The 16302-nt window shown below is 54.8% G+C and overlaps 1 protein-coding gene across 1 annotated transcript; it reads right to left on the bottom strand.

Annotated features, from left to right (window-relative positions):
* Window positions 1-10298: 10298 nt before the first annotated feature.
* Window positions 10299-12415, bottom strand: Ccl17 (chemokine (C-C motif) ligand 17). Its single transcript, XM_013516202.1, has 3 exons — window positions 11876-12415; window positions 10960-11077; window positions 10299-10565 (listed from the first exon to the last, which is right to left on the bottom strand). The coding sequence occupies exons 1-3, from the start codon at window positions 11997-11999 to the stop codon at window positions 10448-10450; spliced, it is 360 nt and encodes a 119-aa protein (XP_013371656.1). The 5' UTR covers window positions 12000-12415; the 3' UTR covers window positions 10299-10447.
* Between the last annotated feature and the right edge of the window lie 3887 nt (window positions 12416-16302).

Below are 16302 nucleotides of genomic sequence, written 5' to 3'. Positions count from 1 at the left end.
GGTTGGCTGGATTCTCCTGGCTTGCTTTTCCTTCTGGTCCCTGCTCCTGGAGTTTAGTTAGTGCTGCAACTGAAGCTTGGCTTCCAAGCCTGGGGGAGCAGCATTCCGAGAAGGCCTCCAGTGACCCGTGCCCCTGTGTCACCCCTGAGCAAGGCCTGCGGGAGCCATTGGGTCTCCTAGGATTGGGGGAGGTTCTGTGGCAAAAGCCAAGGGATTTTGCAAATGTAGTTAGTCCCTGCTGACTTAGAGTTGATTAAAAGGGAGATTATCCTGAGTGAGACTGATGCAGTCAGGTGATCTTTAAGAACTAGAGAGCAAAGCTTGCTGGCAGTATAGAAGTTGCCAAGTTGTGTGAGGGCCAAGCGGGGACATGCCCCCAACACACAGTGCAGAGACAGCGGGCCCTCAACCCGGCCTCCGGGAACTCGGTCCTGCTACCAGCACACGGCTGGACGAGGACCTCGAGTCTGCACAGAAAAGGTGGTGCCCTGATTGCAACTGTGGGAGGCCTGAGCGGGGCTATGCCCACAGAAACCAATGTAACAAGCCATGTCAAGCGGCAGAGTGTCAGGAGACTTGTTAATGGCAACAGAAACTAACACAGCCGCAGGATGGCTTAGTGGTGGTGTATGTACCAAGCCAGCAGGCCCAGTGGTAGTTCTGCTGCAGTTGCCTAGGTGTGGGACATGGTCCCCAGCCTTGGTGGTCCAGGCCGGGCTCAACATATGCCAGAGCCCTGGCTGCCCTGACTCTTGTTCTGAGTCCCAGCCACTGCTGGCTCAGGATGAAGCTCTGGGTGGCATGGTTAATGGGAACGTGTTGGCGGCGGCTGCATCATCCCCCGGGGGACAGGGCTGGATGGTGGAGAGGCCTTGCCAGTCAGTGGTGCATGTCTGGGCTTGGAGCCCAGGTTCGGCTCTACACAGTGAGGGGACATAGGAGGGCACAGCTGGTCCTTGTGTTTGTGACCTTGGAGGGTGGTGATTCTAAGGGGAGAGGCTTACACACTGACATCGGAGCCCCAAACAGCCTGGGTATCCCTGAATGCAGCTTCAGTTTACGATCAAGGGAGTGGTGAGAGCTGGAGGTGGCCTGTAGTCATGTCACCTGAGTACATAACAGATGCCTGGGGCAGGGGACAAAGCTCAGTCGCACAAGGCCCTGGGTTGGATCCTTAGTACTACAGAAACCAAAGAGCATGAGAAGTGCGGATGCCTGATGACACCTGTTGTTAGTGTATAGTCAATTTCTGTCTGGGGTGATAGGTCCCAAGAATGAGGTGCCCATGGATGAAAAGAAAAACAAGAGACAGGATCAGGGGGCTTGCAGCCTCTCGCACTGAAGCCCTGATTACCATCCTCCTTAACCTTTTATTGGGATACAAACAAAAAGCAGCAAAAGGGCAAGTGGGAGGAATAATTCACAGGATTGTCGAGGACAATACAACTGAATTATCACAGGAATGAGACTTGACTTAGCCATCATGTTATCATTCTTTCAGGCATATCTCAGCAAGGCATCTAGTGTCATCCCAGCAGCTGGAAGCAGGGACACGGGTCCTGCTATTATTTCCTTTTACACCAATGCTTTTGCTAGACTTCCTCTGGAATCAAACAGTCATATGGCTTGGTCAGGCCTGAAGTCCCAAATGTGTAATACATTGAAAGATAAACTAAAGAATGTTCTCCACAACCTGTGGATGTCCTAGATTGGTAGGTTTGAGGGCCCTGGGAACCTTGGCTGGTTTAGAAACTAAGATCTTTTGCTTACAGCCTGGCAGTATACGTTTGGGATTCCCCACTGCCTGCTTTCTTTCTGTTTGTATTTATAAACAGTCTTGCTGTGGAGTCCAGGCTGGCCTCAAACTCACAATCCTCCTGACTCAGCCTCCAGAGTGCTGGGATTACAGGTATACTTCACGGTGCCTGGTGCTACTCTCTTATGAAGTCACTTGAAAGCTGTAAGTGCCTTGGGCAGCAGAGACAAACCATCCCTTGGGGTTCGGTGGCAGTGAAACTTTGGAGGGGGTGAACAGCAGGTGCCCAGAAGCTGGATTCCTTGTGTTTGGGGAGGAGGGAGGAGGTGCTGCTGACTGCTCTGGAGTGAGGCAGCCCCTTGAGTGGCAGCATTACCCCGGCTGGTGACTGGCTTCCAGCCAGGCTGAAGGGAGAACCTGTGTGCCGGAAGCACGTGCTGGACTGGGGAAGAGGCGCTGCTTCGTGAACAGAAGAGCTGTGAGAGGCTAAGCAGCAAGGAGCCGACTGCAGCGGCAGGCGGGAATGCCCTTTGGTGGGATTCCGTTGGGCAGTTCACTGCCAGCTGTGTGTTAGAATCACCTGTGTAACTTCACCTGTGGCCCTTGTATGACTAGGTTTCCCTTCCTAAAACCTAGTAAGCCAGTTCCTTCTAGAGTGGGGCCCATGACGTCTGCGGGATAATAGTGTTTTGTTTTTTGGCTTTGTTTTTTCAAGAGAGTCACTGTGTTGTCCAGGCTGGCCTCAAACTCACTGAGAGTCTGCTACCTCAGCCTCTCAAGTGCTGGGATTATAGTCATGCACCACGACACCCAGTTTGCATCAGCATTTTCACAGCGCTCCCCTGGGTGATTCTGAAGTGCACCCACGCTTACGGACCACCGCCCTGCAGAAATGCCCTACATGCTGTCAGGCACGACTTGGGCATGGCTTTCCCAGCATCCACAGTTTTCAGCAAACTGCAGCTTCCAGAAAGTACACTGCTATCGGCAAATGACAAGGAACAACAAACGGGTCATGTCCCTGGAGAAAGAAGACAGGATGTTGTAAAGAAGCTCAGCGCCAGAACACCTGCTACCATCTGTACATCTGCACTGGACATTCTGAGAACCTCGACCACAGATGCGTGCTCAGCACCCCCTCAGGAGACCTCCACCTGATCTCCTCACTTGGTCCCCACTTCCCAGGCCCTATAAAAGACCCGGCTTCTTTGTTGGGGGCTGGTGGCTTTATCGCCCTCACTCTGCCTGCGCCCAGGTACAGTAAGTCCCATGCTGAGTTGCCTTTACCCAAGCCCACGCTGGTGGTTTCTGGTGGTCTCTTACTCGTGCCATCCGTTACACATGTGCCAGAAGACATGCCCACAACATAGCCAAAGCCGCAACACATGTAAGAGCAAGAACCTGGCCAGGATCCAATAGCCCATTAGCAAGAGAGCAGATGAGTGACACACATGACCGCAGGGTGGGACACTACCGCAGAATGAGCTGTGATGGAGTGCGGGCCTGGAGGAGTCACAGAGCAGCCACGAGAGCAAGCCATGGATGTGTACATGAAATGGCTTGTCTACATGAAGTTTAAACCATGTGAGCTGCGTCAGTACATCATTAGTGACACACAAAGATGCATACAGATTACACATGCACATACCTGACAACTAAAGCTCAAGGAGACCGGCGAACAAAACTCGGGACCAGCCAGGTGTGGTGGTGCATGCCTGTAATCCCAGTGCACGGCAGGCTGAGGCAAGAGGATTGCCACAAGTTGGAGGCCAACCTGTGCTACGTAGTGAGATACTGTGTCAAAAAATAGAGCTGTTATGGTTTATGTCTGGGTGTCCCCCCAAAGCCTCCTGCGGCCATGGGGCAGGCTTTTAGAGTTTGATTATGGGTGTGAGAGCTACACCCGCCCTGGGGTGGACAGTTTGCATATGTAAGGGAGAGGAAGAAGGTGCTTCTGGCTATTTCCTCCCTTGTGTGTGTGCTTGTTGCTTTGCTGTGTCTGAGCCCCAACCCGGACAATTTAATGACTCAGCGGTCTCAAAAATTTAAAAAGGGAAGTAGCTCAGTGCAAGGCCCTGGGTTCCACTCCCGGGGCTGCACTAAGTGTTGAAACCATGGCTCAATGCTTTTCAAACCATACTGAATCAAGTGTTTGGAATAATGTTTATGTAAAAACTAATGGCAAACTAATTATGTTAACTGCCTTTCCATATTTTGGTATAAAGTATCTGACATACACATCTTAAAGGTGAAAACACTTGTTTTGGCTCACAGCATAAGAGGTTTTAGACCACAGGTGGCTCCCACAGAGAAGCGGCCTGCAGACGAATGCTGCTCATCATGGCAGCCAAGCAGCAGAGAGGACAAGACCAATCTAGAGGGGACCGGCGGGCATAAGAATATTCCCTTCTAGATCACGCCCGCAGTGACAACTTCCAACCTGGCCACACCGACAAGAGCACAGTCAGCCTTGAACTTGTTGGTGGATTAACACATGAACATTTTGTGTTGTTGTTGTTGTTTTGTTTTTTTTTCCGGTACTGGGAATCGAACTCACAACCTCGCGCTTGCCAGGCAGGTGCTGTGCCGCTGAGCTAAATCCCCAGCCCCCACATGAACATTTTGAAGAACAAATCATAACACTAATGCTTATGTATCTGTTGGTCTGTCTGCTGATATTATTTAAATGTGATGGTAGATTGTGAGGGAGGGCTGGGTGTGTCTCAGAAGGGGACCACTTGCCTGCTAGGCACAAACGCCTGGGTCCCTTCCCAGCATCACAAACGGGGGAGAACATCTGCTTGGAGCAAATGAGTGCTGTGCCCACATTTTGTGCTGAAAATTACACAAATGTATGAAATATGATGGGGAGAGCTCCAGGAGATGATTTAAGAGACATAGAAAGATGTGTGATGAAAACACAAATCAGCAGATCTGAGTCAAGAAGTGAAAAAATAAAATTCCAGATGTGAAGTCAGTAAACATTAGCAGGAGGATCGCAAGTTTGAGCCCAGTTTGGGCAGCTTAGCAACTTAGTGAGACCCTGCATCCAAATAAGAAATAACAGAGTTGGAAGTGTAGCTCAGTGCAGAGGCTTTGGGTCTAACTCCAGTACCAGAAAAAAAAACATCAGCATCTTTTACATTCATCATATGCAATCACTACCTCTGCCTGTTTCATCTTCTGAAAAGCAAGCCTCGGGGCTGGGGATTTAGCTCAGCGGCACAGTGCCTGCCTGGCAAGTGAAAGGTCGTGAGTTCGATTCCCGGTACTGGAAAAAAAAAAAAAGAAAAAGAAAAAAAAAGAAAAGGAAGCCTCTTAGCCATTAAGAGTTACTCCCATCTCCCTCTCCCTGCCCCTGGTCACCACTAGTCTGTGATCTGACTATGGAGTCCCTTCTTCTAACACGGAGTATAATGAGATCATGCAGTATGTGGTCTGTTCGTGGCTGGCTTCTTTCATTAACATAACGTTTTCAGGCAGCTCCCCAGTCATAGCCTGCCTTGCTTTGATGGCAGGATGGAATGGTACTGCATGGGTGGACACCCACTGACACTGCTGTTCTGTTCATCTGCAGGAGGAGGGATGCTGGCTGTTTGCGCCTGTTGACTGCTGGGAAAATCCCACAGCAAACACACCAGTGCGAGCTCTGATGAGTCAGTTGGACTTGCTGTGTGACAAGGCCCTGTCTGTGCACCTGGCCGAGTATTCCATCCCTGTGGCTGCTGCGTTGGCTCTGGAGAAAGTCGGGGTGGGGAGCACCAAGTCATGGCAAGATATTTGGAAAGAAACTGCAAGTTCCTTAGACTGGGATTCCTTGAGTGTAGTGTGAGGGGCAGAAAGGCAGCCAATGGAGCATGGGTCAGAGAAAGCCCAAGTTCCCTGTTTTGTGGAGAACAGGCCCTGGAAGAGAAGCAAGTAGGGGAAGGTCCACAGCCAGTCAGTGGTGAAGTCAAAACTGGAAACAGGACCGGGCATGGCAGCATATGCCTGTAATCCCAGCACTCAGGAGGCTGAGGCAGAAGGATCACGGTGAGTTCAAGGCCCGCCTAGGCTACAAAGTGAGTCCATGACCAGCTTGGATTGCATAGTGAAACCTTGTCTCAAAACAAACTGGAAACAGGTCCTTACCCCCTTGAGTTAAAATGCACCTGTGGGGTTTAAATTTACAGAGGTCTGCCTTGGTTACTTTTCTCTCGTTGCTGGGACAAAATGCCTGACACCCAAAATTAAAGAAGGAAAGGTTCATTTAGCTCACGGTTTGTGGAGGTTTTAGTGTGTAATCAGCTGGCTCCAAGGCAGAGTGGCACATGGCAGAGGGCAACAGTTCCCGGAGGCAGAAGACAGCAAAAGCAGTAAGAACAAAAGGAAGGAGTGGCAGCGGGAAGAGCAAGTCTCTTTCCCTCCCTTATACTGTATGCAAACTACTTGCCCTGGGGCCTGGTAGCTCGCACACCCATTCCAGCATTGGACCATGGATCAATCACAAACTCTAGAAGACTGCACCATGACTGCATGAGGCTCTGGGGGCAGGGGCATTCAGACACAAACCATAACTAGGTGACTGATGACACTGAGGCCCATGCCACGGAATGAAGACTGTGTCAACTGCATTTTCCAGACATGAGGGCACTGAGCCATGTAGTGTCACAGGGACTCACCAGAGTCGGCCAGGAGGCAGAAAAACTTAGACCACAGTATTCCTGAGGTTTCCTCAGGAAAGACAAAGCAGGGAGGGAAAGATGGAGAGTTCTTAGGATTTCTCCAGGCACGTGGCTCCCAGAGGGCCTTGGGCCTGGTTCCTGATGCTGGGTGATTTGGGGCAGGGGAAATATTGGCTTGGAGTATGAGAGGGCATCTGAATTGGGGATTGGCTTTTAAGATTTTTGTTGTTAAAGTCTTAACAACACCTAATCTTATCAGCACCTTAGGACATTTCTGTCCCTACTAGTGCCCCTGTGGAATTTACCTGATGTTGGGCAATTTAATGACAGCGGTCTCAAAAAAGCAAGGCAGGGTCTTGCTATGTATATAGTTCAGGCTGGCCTTGAACTCACTGTGTATTGCAGGCAGGCCTTGAACTTGTGGCAATCCTCCCGCCACAGCCTCCCAAGTGCTGGGTTATAGGCATGTGCCACTATGCCCAACAGATTTTTTTTTTTCTTTTTTGAGATGGGCTCTTGCTATGTTCCCCAGACTGGTCTCAAACTCCCAGGCTCATATAACCTGCCTTGGCCTCCCAAGTATCTGAAACTCCAGATATGTTCCACTGCCCTTTTATAATATGATTGTTTTAAAGTTGGAAATTGTCCCTAGTGAAGTATCCCAAATACAGGTTATGTGGAAGGGGTAAAGGGAAGGGGTCTCACTGTATTGCCCAGGCTGGAGTGCAGTGGCTACTCACAGGTGCAGTCCCACTACTGATCAGCGCGGGAGTTTTGACCTGCTCCGTTTCCAACCTGGGCCGGTTCATTCCGCCTTAGGCAACCTGGTGATCCCCCGCTTCGGAGAGGTCACCCTATTGATGCCAAACCTAGTGCGGACACGTGATCGGCATAGTACACTGCAGCCCAGAACTCCTGGACTCAAGCGATCCTCCCACCTCAGCATCCGGAGTAGCCCGGACTACAGCAGCGCGCCACCACGCCCGGCTATCATGTGATTTTTGAACAGCCACAAAAGCTGGATCACGGAAGCGTTAGCAACTTCACTTGTTCCTGTGATGAATGGATGCCACGTGGACAAATACAGAGTCAGAAGGCACAAGCCACCCCTCCTTAGTACTCCAAGCACAGCAGTTTCTCCTGGAAACAGTGGTCCTGCAGCTCCAGCAGCATTTTTTCTTGACTCTTCTCTACCCAGCTACTCCCAGGCAGTGTATTGGGTGGTGTCCTAACTCTGCTCCCCTCGAAGAGCTGGCCAGCGGCCCACAGCTACCATCAGATGTCCCCTCTGGGGACAGCACTGAGGCTGGAGTCCGGGCCTCGTACATCAACCTCAGAATTGTGTTCCATGGCTCCCTCTGGTGGACTACTGGGGAAGGACCCGAGTCCTTTAATTTCCACCTCTTAGGATGTGTGGGCCCGAAGCTCAGCTGTAATAGCACCTTGGGACATTTCTTTCCCGCTAGTGCCGCGTGGAATTCACCTGATGTAAATGTATAAATCAAATATCTGCCATGCACAAAATACTCCCTCCCCTTATAACTAAGTCACGTACTGAATTGTCTGACCTGGAAACCTGCAGCCGTGAGCTCCTTAGCTGAATTCAACCGCAGAGCAGTTACAAGGAGGGCGACAGCATGTGGCCAGTATCAGACAGGTGAGAGTGGGGAGCTGCTAGATTGCTGGTTAGGTGTAACCAAGGAGACCAGGGAGGGCCTCGTGGAGGAGTGAGCTTAGAATGGGAACTGGATCTCACAAGTGGAGGAAAGGGGGTGCCTCCGGGTGGAGGGAGCAGTAAATGACTGGGGCCCTTTTCACTGTGCACCGTCCCTGCCCGTTCCTCATCTTCCTCCCTCGCGCACGTGCCGATCACAGGGGTCTCCCAGTCTGTTCCTCAGAGGCACTGGGGAACAGGGTAGCATCTCACCCCACCCACTTGGCATCGTGACCGTGCTATCGAATGCTTGGCTTCCAAATCCTGCATTTTGTGCCCTGTCCTGGCTCCAGCTGTCCCTGCCCAGTGGCCTGGGCCCGGCCCCTGCCCCTTTGCTTTTGAGGCCCTCCCCAGGAGCTCCCATGTCTCTCCCTATTGGAGTTTACCCAGTGGACTTCTTGGGGGTGGGAGTCTGGCTTTTTTTTTCCACTACTAGAAATTGAACCCAGGGCCTCAGCACATGCTAGGCCCAGCACTATCCAGTCCCCAAAAGTTCTTGCTTCTTTCAGGAAACATTCTGCATTCTGCTCAGAGTTAAGCATTCTGAGTCCTCCAGGCCTCGGTTTCAGGGTGCAGGGCCCCAGCCCCAGCCCTTACTCTCCCTCACTGCCTGAGGGGACAGCCTGCTTGCCTCCTGCCATTTATTGATTTATTTATTTATCTGTGGGTTTTTTTGAGACAGGGTCCCACTATGTAGTTCAGGATGGCCTTGAGTTCGCTATGTAGCCCGGGCTGATCTCAAACTAGTGGTCCTCACGATTTAGGTCATCTTTCTTCTACCTTGTGGACCCAGAGAACCCTACTCCTCAAGGCCCTCAGACAGGCTGCCCCGGGACTCGGTGTGCGGCCGTTGCTCCAGGGCTCCCCCTCGGCTTCAGGGCAGGAAGAGAGCCCACCTGTGCTGGAGAGACACTGGGGTCGGAGGAGCCCGTCCACCACCGTTGTTGCCTCCTTATTAACTGTTTTTTTGTTTTGTTTTCTACCTCTACCGGATAGAGGGCATCTGCCCTGCTATGAGACAAATGGCCACAAGGGGCGGCAGGAGACAAAACACTTGCCTGGAAATAACCAGACCGCAGCCCTGCCAAACCACTCAGGGCTCAGCCAGTGCTGGGCGATGGACCCAATGCCTCGGCCCCAGACTGTCCCAGAAGAAGCTGGCCGGGTGCCTACGGTAGCCCTGGAATGCAAAGACCCCTGATTCTCCTGCTGCCCGCTCTGGCTCCAGTCCTGAGCTGGGCTTAGGCAGAGGCTCCTGTTTCTCTCCTTCAGAGCATGGGGCGACCGAGTGGCTCGCAGCGCTCCCAATGTGACGCAGGAATGGGGACTGACAGGCACAGCCAGGCATCCCTGAGAGAACGACGCACACCAGGGACCGGAGGAAACCCGAGTGGGAGTGGGGGTGGGGTGGCACTGGGCTCAGGCTGGATGGGGACTGGGGAGGGAGCAGCCGTGGGGTCACGTGGGGTCGCCTGAAGCGGGAAGGGCCGAGGGGGAGGGGACCCCGGGAACAGAGGAGGAAGGAGGGAAGAGCCGGAGAGGCGAGGTCCTGGTGCCCCATGCCTGCGTAGGACCCAGGGCGCGCAGAGCTGGCTCAGCCGGCGTGGGGATGCTGCAGGAGCTGGGAGAGGGGCCCCGGAGATTTTCTGGGCTCCGCTGAAGTGTAGTGAGTGCTGAGGAACTAGGGAGTGCGGGAGATGGGGCCGGGGCTGCAGGTCACCTCCCCCAGCCCCCATCCAGCCCGGAAACTGCCCAGCACTTAAAGGCTCCTGGGAACACTTGTACAATTGAACCCCAAACATAAAGGGAGCAGGGTTCACGGTCCTGCGTCAAGGAAGAACGAGGGCTGGTCTAGGGGGTGACTCTGGGGACAGAAAAGACCAGGGAGTCCAGCTGGCCCTCCCGGGACTCTACCCGCCACCACGGGAGGGGCCAGCTGGGGGCTGCAGGGCTCTATCCGCCGGTTCTGCTCAGCCCCGCCCCTCCCTGCCAGGTGCTCCACCCACTTGTTCCCGGTCTGCAGCAGCCACGCCCCTCTGCCCGCCTCAGCTTCCCTTCTGACCTGGACAGGCCAGGACCAGATGCTCTCTGAGGACCCTTCCGGTGTGAAGCCAGAGGGGATGGGTGTGTGGCACTGGGGGGACAGAACATACTGACCCAGACGGAGGGGAAGGGCTGTTTAATCTGGGCTCCTCGGTGCCCGCGGGGTCTGTTCAGGAAGGGATGGTCTCCCTCGCTGAGGCTCCTCAGGCCGCTCGGGGCTGGGGTCCTGAATGCAGATGCCGGAAGTCTCTGAATGGTCCGGGAAGAGCATCAGTCGTGGGTGGTGGCTCTGAGTGACTTCATGAGGCTCTGCAGGTATCTAACTGCCTTCCTCACGCGCCTGTCCTCAGGGTCCGAGCAGATGTGCCTGCCCTGGACGGTCACAAACCTGCTCGGAGGGAAGCATCGGGTGTGAGAGTCGGAAGAGCCTTCGGGGGTGGGAGAGCCTGCCCGCCCACCCTGTGCTCGCCATGACTTCCAGGTCCCAAGAGGTGAGAATTCTCCTGAAGCCACATCGGCCTGCAGTAGCAGCTGCCCTCTACCTGGCTGCGGCCCAGGAAGGGGAAGTGACCACATGGTCACTGGATGGCTGCATGACCTGGGGTGTCCCATCCCTCCCAGTGAGTCAACAGAGAGGTTGGACCTCGTGGCCTGCAGCCCTTTGGGTGCCCCAGGGGGCAGGCTGGCAGTAGGGGGGAGGGGCTCCTCTCTCCCCATCTCCCTAGTGGCTGTCCTGGAGCTCCAGGGTCCCAGGAGTAGGGGTGCAGTGGAGGGGGACTCACACGATGGCGTCCTTGGGACACTCGGCCGAGGTCCTGTACCAGTGCACCAGCTTTCTGGTGGGAATGGCTCCCTTGAAGTGCTCCAGGCAGCACTCTCGTCCCACGTTGGTGGCTCGAGCTACAGACAGAGCAGCAGCGGTGTCTGAGTGTCTGGGGGGAGGGTGTCTGCGGTGTGTGTGTGTGTCTGTCTGTCTGTCTTTGTGTCTGCATGTGGTGACTGCATGTGTGTGTGCTTGTGTCTCTCTGTGCCTGTGTTCTTGGGGTGGGTCCGTGTGCGAGTGTTCGAGTGGGTGATTTTGTGTCTCTGTGTTAACGTGTGCATGTGTGTGTGTGAGGCCTCTGTGAGGGTCCTGTGTGTTTGTGTGTGTGTGCACTTACCTGTGTGTGGGTCTCTAACCAGCAACCTTATTTTAACTTTCCCTTCCCAACTGAATATAAAATCCTCTTTTTTCACACGTTCTTGGAGCCAGTCCTCCTGTCTTTATGCTGCTTCCCTTATGGTACATAAAAACCCAGTAATAAAACAGCTACTAACCCGTAACTGTGAGAATCAGACTCATTCATTCTGCACTGCAGACCCACAGTCACTGCGTCCTTACACTGCAGTCCCAGGTGTGCTGTACATTGTCCCGCCCCGAGCCTGTGCCGAAGCGCAAGGGCACAACCTCATCCCCATTATCGTCCTCCAAAATGCCAGCCCTGGTATCCTCTGTGAGCATAGACAGGGCCCACCACTGCGTCCTTACACTGCAGTCCCAGGTGTGCTGTACATTGTCCCGCCCCGAGCCTGTGCCGAAGCGCAAGGGCACAACCTCATCCCCATTATCGTCCTCCAAAATGCCAGCCCTGGTATCCTCTGTGAGCATAGACAGGGCCCACTGCTGCCCCCTGCCTGGCACCTGTGCCCTGCTCTCACCTGCATGGCCACACTGCAGAGAGGCGCTCAGAAGCAGGGTGGCCAGCATCAGCGTCTGCAGGGATGTCATGGCGCCAGGGCCGGGAGAAGTTCTCTGGTCCCTCTGCTCAGCAGAGATGAGCATGATGGTGAGGTTGGGGGTGACTTATTTAACCTCTTCAAGGTTGTGCTCCACCTCTGTCGCCTCCCACTCCCTTCCTGGGCCAGGGCTGTTCACAGAATTTGAGATGATTCGGTAGAAGTCCAGTCTTGGAATGTTTGCGGCTTTCCAGAGAACGGGTACTGAACTGAGGACAGAAGTGGAGTCCGTGTGTCCAGGGACAGGACAGTGACACTTCTGCTTTCCCAGGGGACATTTCTTGGTTCCTCTATTAGCAGAAGCAAGAGGCCTCTGTCCTGCACTGGGTTTACCCTGCTCGGATGCTGGTGAGAGGCCTTCATGTCTGGCGCCCTGTGGGGACAGATACGGTGGACAAACAGCAGAGGCCAAGTGAGCCAAGAGCTTTGGGGTGCTAGGAGGGTCCCCTGGGGGCTGCAGCTGTGCACAGGCGCCTAGCTACTCTGCAAGAAGGCCAAGCCCTGGGGCTCTGAGAAAAGTCTGAGGCTCAAAAGGGCCCCGAGGACAGCTGCCTTGCCTTCCCCAGACCGGGCTTTAAGCACATTGAGTCCATACTGAGCTCTGATGAGTGCGGAGCCCTGTTCCCCAGACTGGGGCCCTTGCTTCAGGCACTTGCAGAATGGAAGATACTCAAGAGATGCAAAGCTTCATGGCAGAGTCCAGCTCGAGCCCCAGTCAGGTTCCCACCAGGCCTCAGCACGCTTTCTAGGAGCCCAGCTTGGAACTCTGCACACTTCACGGGGAGAGCATCACTGCACACCCATCAGTCCCCTGAGCAGCAGGGCTCCCGAGGGACAGAGCATTAGAAGGGACCCATGTGCTGGGAATGGTGCATGCCTGTAATCCCAGCAGCACTCAGGAGGCTGAGGCAGGAGGATCACCACAAGTTCAAGGCCAGCCTGAGCTACATAGTGAGACCCTGTCTCAAAACACCTAAATAAATACATCAGAAGGAACCCCTGCCTGCCCTCAGGTGTGCAGCATCCTGGCAGGGCAGCTTGAGACCTGGAGGTGACTGGACTTTGACTGTGACACATGGGGTCTGGGCCTGGCTTCCCCTGTCCCTGAGGCACCAGGGGCAGCTGAGAATGACACCCCCCCAGCCCGGGATGTGCTACCAGGTGCATTGGGCTCTCTCAGGGTCAGCTCTGTGATAATCACTGAATCATTATTAAATCTGTACTAACGGTGATGACAACATGTGCTGATGTTTGTTGAAACCCAACTCCCAAGGGCAGGACTCTGAGTGTAACCTCATCCATCCCCGGACACCTAGGAGAAGACCAGGTCATATCAGGACAGGACAGGTGCCCCTCAGAAGGCAGGACTGTTTTAGTTCCTGGGGATGGGAGATATCTCCTGTCCATGTGAGCAGGATCCTGTGCCACTACCCAGCTGTGTGACCTCAGGCAGCTCATAGGTCCTCTCTGGGCCTCAGTTTCCCCTATAGAGGGAATTCTAGATGGTCCTCCGGAGTCCAGCCAATGACAGGTCTAGGAAAAATGGATTCCTCCCGTGGTGGTGCTCACACCAGCATTTATGTTTCTGCTTCTCTGGAGTCACATCAGCTGCTGGAGACCCTAACCCTGCACCTCCCTAGGTCAGAGTCTGGGTGGTGTCTCTGTCCCTAGCTTCCTTGCCGGGGCCCTCTCTCCTGTCCCCAGGGCACCTTTCCACCTGCACATGGTGTGGGTCTCCTGAGGGTTCACCCCCTGGTGCACAGAACCTGCTCCTGTACATCACAGGAGCAGCCAGCTGGCTGGGCTGGAGAAGGGGCACAGGGTCCAGGCGCTGTGGCCTGGAGCAGGAGGCCTGGGCCGTAGGAGGAGGTGTGAGGGGGAACATCTCTGCTGATCTCCCGGGACCTGGTTGCCTCCCGCCGACCTTATTACCCCATGCCCTCTGCCCAGTGGCATATTCCCACCCTCTTGGGTCTTCTCCATCTGCCCCTCATTACTATTTTGGGCAATGGGCTGCCCTGATGCAGTTAATGACTTGACCCCCCACTTCCGGGGAACTCCCCGCCTGGGTCCTGGTCCTCTGTGTCTGCTGCCCACTCAGAACTTTTCTGCAGAAGGACGTAAATTCCCCTCTCCTTCTAGGGAACTGGTCCTAGCAGCAGGGGCAAAGGTTCTGAATTAGTTCTGGGCTAGTGCAGCTGCCGGCCAGAGGGGGACAGAGCGGTGATGCTGCTTGGGTGGTCCCTTGGTGCCGCACCAGGGTTGGGGAGACCACAAACGCCTGATGCAGCCTTGCTCTTGTGGAGTTCACAGGAGGGGTTTAGAACAGACCTGAGACCCCAGGATGCAGGGTGGGCAGAGGCTGCTTCTGGCCTGCAGACCTCAGAAGGCTGCCTGGAGGTGGTGGCAGGGGCCTGGTAGGCAAGACTCATACCAGCAAGGCAGGGAGGGCACTGCCCAGGCGAAGGCGCACAGGAGGGAATGTGGGAAGATAAACTAGGAGAGCAGCAGGAACTCTGGTGGGGAAACAGCCCCATGCGAGGCTCAGGTCCATGAGGACAGGGCTGTGGCCACTTCACCCTGCACCAGGCCGTCCCCTGCGCCCAGCACAGTGTCAGACACATTCGGACAGACTGTCGGTAACTCTTAGCCTGGTGAATTCAGGACAGAAGGAAGCAGAGGCCAGGTGCCTCCCAGCCTTGTTTGGAGTGCAGCATAGCCAGGGACATTTGTAAGGTGGTTTCCTAATTAGGGATTAACCAGACTTAGTCCTTTGTTTCCCCAGGCAATGACGTGGACACCAAGGGAGCTTCCCAGAGTCCTGGAATCTGAGTGTGGGAGCAGGGCGTGGGGACCTTTCCAGTGCAGCAAGATCACGGGCCGGGATGACGATGGGATGCCTGGGGGAGGCGGCAGCCTCTAGGAGGGCTTTGTAGAGGGCATGGGAGCACGTGTCCTGGCTGGAGGTAGAACAGGGAACAGGCTGGGCACAGGCTGGACACGGTGGGGTAAGGAGCAGAGTGTGGAAGGAGAATTGCGTGTGAGAGGGAGGGAGTGGCCCTGGTAACCTCTGACTGAGGAGGCTGGACACCGCGTGTCAATGCACTGTCCCCTCCTGCCCAGTCCCCGGGCTGATGCCTCAGTGGAGACCTTTGGGGTAACACCAGCCCTAGGTGTCAACCTCCACCCTGATTTGGCCAGAAGGATTCTGGGCCCTTTACCCTAAAACAAAGGAGCAAGCCTCCCCCCCCCCCCCCCCCCGCGGGGATGGGGCAGGACCGGATATGCTCTGGGTCACAGACAGGCAAGTGGCTGGGGTGGAAGCTCTTCATTTCCTTCCATCCCACACAGGCCAGGAGCAGAAGTCTGGCCAGAAGTGCAGGTCACAGCAGTCCACCAAGGCCTGGCCATCCCAGGTCACAGCAGTCCACCAAGGCCCGGGCAAGTGCGGTGACTTCCCTGGGCCTCCCAGAACTCTCCAGAAGGATCCTGCTTTTGTCCACTCAGCACCACCCTCTAGCAGCGGAAGCTGGATTTATCCTGCCCTGCTGGGGACCAGAGATCAGGGCCAGTTCAGCTAAGATGTGAGGGTCCCCAGTGCGGTTTCCACCCTTCACCCCCAACTGTGGCCCACCTCAGTCTGAGGAGTCTGTCATTCCTGAGGCCCACCCCGTGTTCTCCCGCTTCAGAGCCCACATTCGGTCAGTCAGCAAGGCCTGTGGAGTTAGGCATTGTGAGCCATCTCCTCACCATCCACATGCTCCACCTCTGTCTCTCTGCTGGACCCTGGCCTCTACTTCTGTCCCAGCTTCCAGGCTGCCCCTGCAATGTGTCCCCTCTCTAAAGCCCGGTCACATAATTCTGAGCAAGGCTTTGCCCTCCTAAGATTCTTCAGTGAGTGGCCTCCCTGTTGCCCTCAGGAAGAAGCTAAATTCCTCCTACTCTTCCTGCCTCAACTGCTTCCTCCAGCCTGCACCCGTTGCACCACTGGGCTTTCAGTTCCTGGAAAGGTGGGCTCTGGCTGATCCCCAAGGCTGAGCTGTTGCTCTGTCTAGAACACTCACTTCCACCCACTGCCCCACTTCCTTTCACTCCCTCCTCCTTCAGATCCAGCTGGGACCTGCACTTCCTTCCTCCACTGCACTTCCTCCAACTCCCACTTCCCTGTGCCCCCAGAGGTCACTGACACCCCCACCCCATCATGGCTGTCTTCACAATGTGTGGCGGTTGCTGGTTTATTTGTTGTGTCTCACACAGAAGGCCGGGGAATCCTTGAAAATGAGTATCAGTTTTGTGTTCCAACTTGTCTCTGTGGGCTTAGCACCCAGTAGGTGCACAATAAGGGATTT

The sequence above is a fragment of the Chinchilla lanigera genome, unplaced genomic scaffold, assembly GCF_000276665.1.
Source record: "Chinchilla lanigera isolate Chin_1 unplaced genomic scaffold, ChiLan1.0 scaffold00032, whole genome shotgun sequence".
NCBI classification, from domain to species: Eukaryota; Metazoa; Chordata; class Mammalia; order Rodentia; family Chinchillidae; genus Chinchilla; species Chinchilla lanigera.
The sequence above is the reverse complement of the archived record's forward strand: the minus strand, read 5'-3'. Positions and strand labels throughout refer to the sequence as shown.

Coding starts and splice junctions, on each gene's coding strand:
- Ccl17 (XM_013516202.1), bottom strand. CDS start 11,999: ATGCTCATCTCTGCTGAGCAGAGGGACCAGAGAACTTCTCCCGGCCCT. Junction 11,078..11,875: donor TCTGCAGTGTGGCCATGCAG/GTGAGAGCAGGG, acceptor CTCTGTCTGTAG/CTCGAGCCACCAACGTGGGA. Junction 10,566..10,959: donor TGTCCCAAGGACGCCATCGT/GTGAGTCCCCCT, acceptor CCCTCCGAGCAG/GTTTGTGACCGTCCAGGGCA.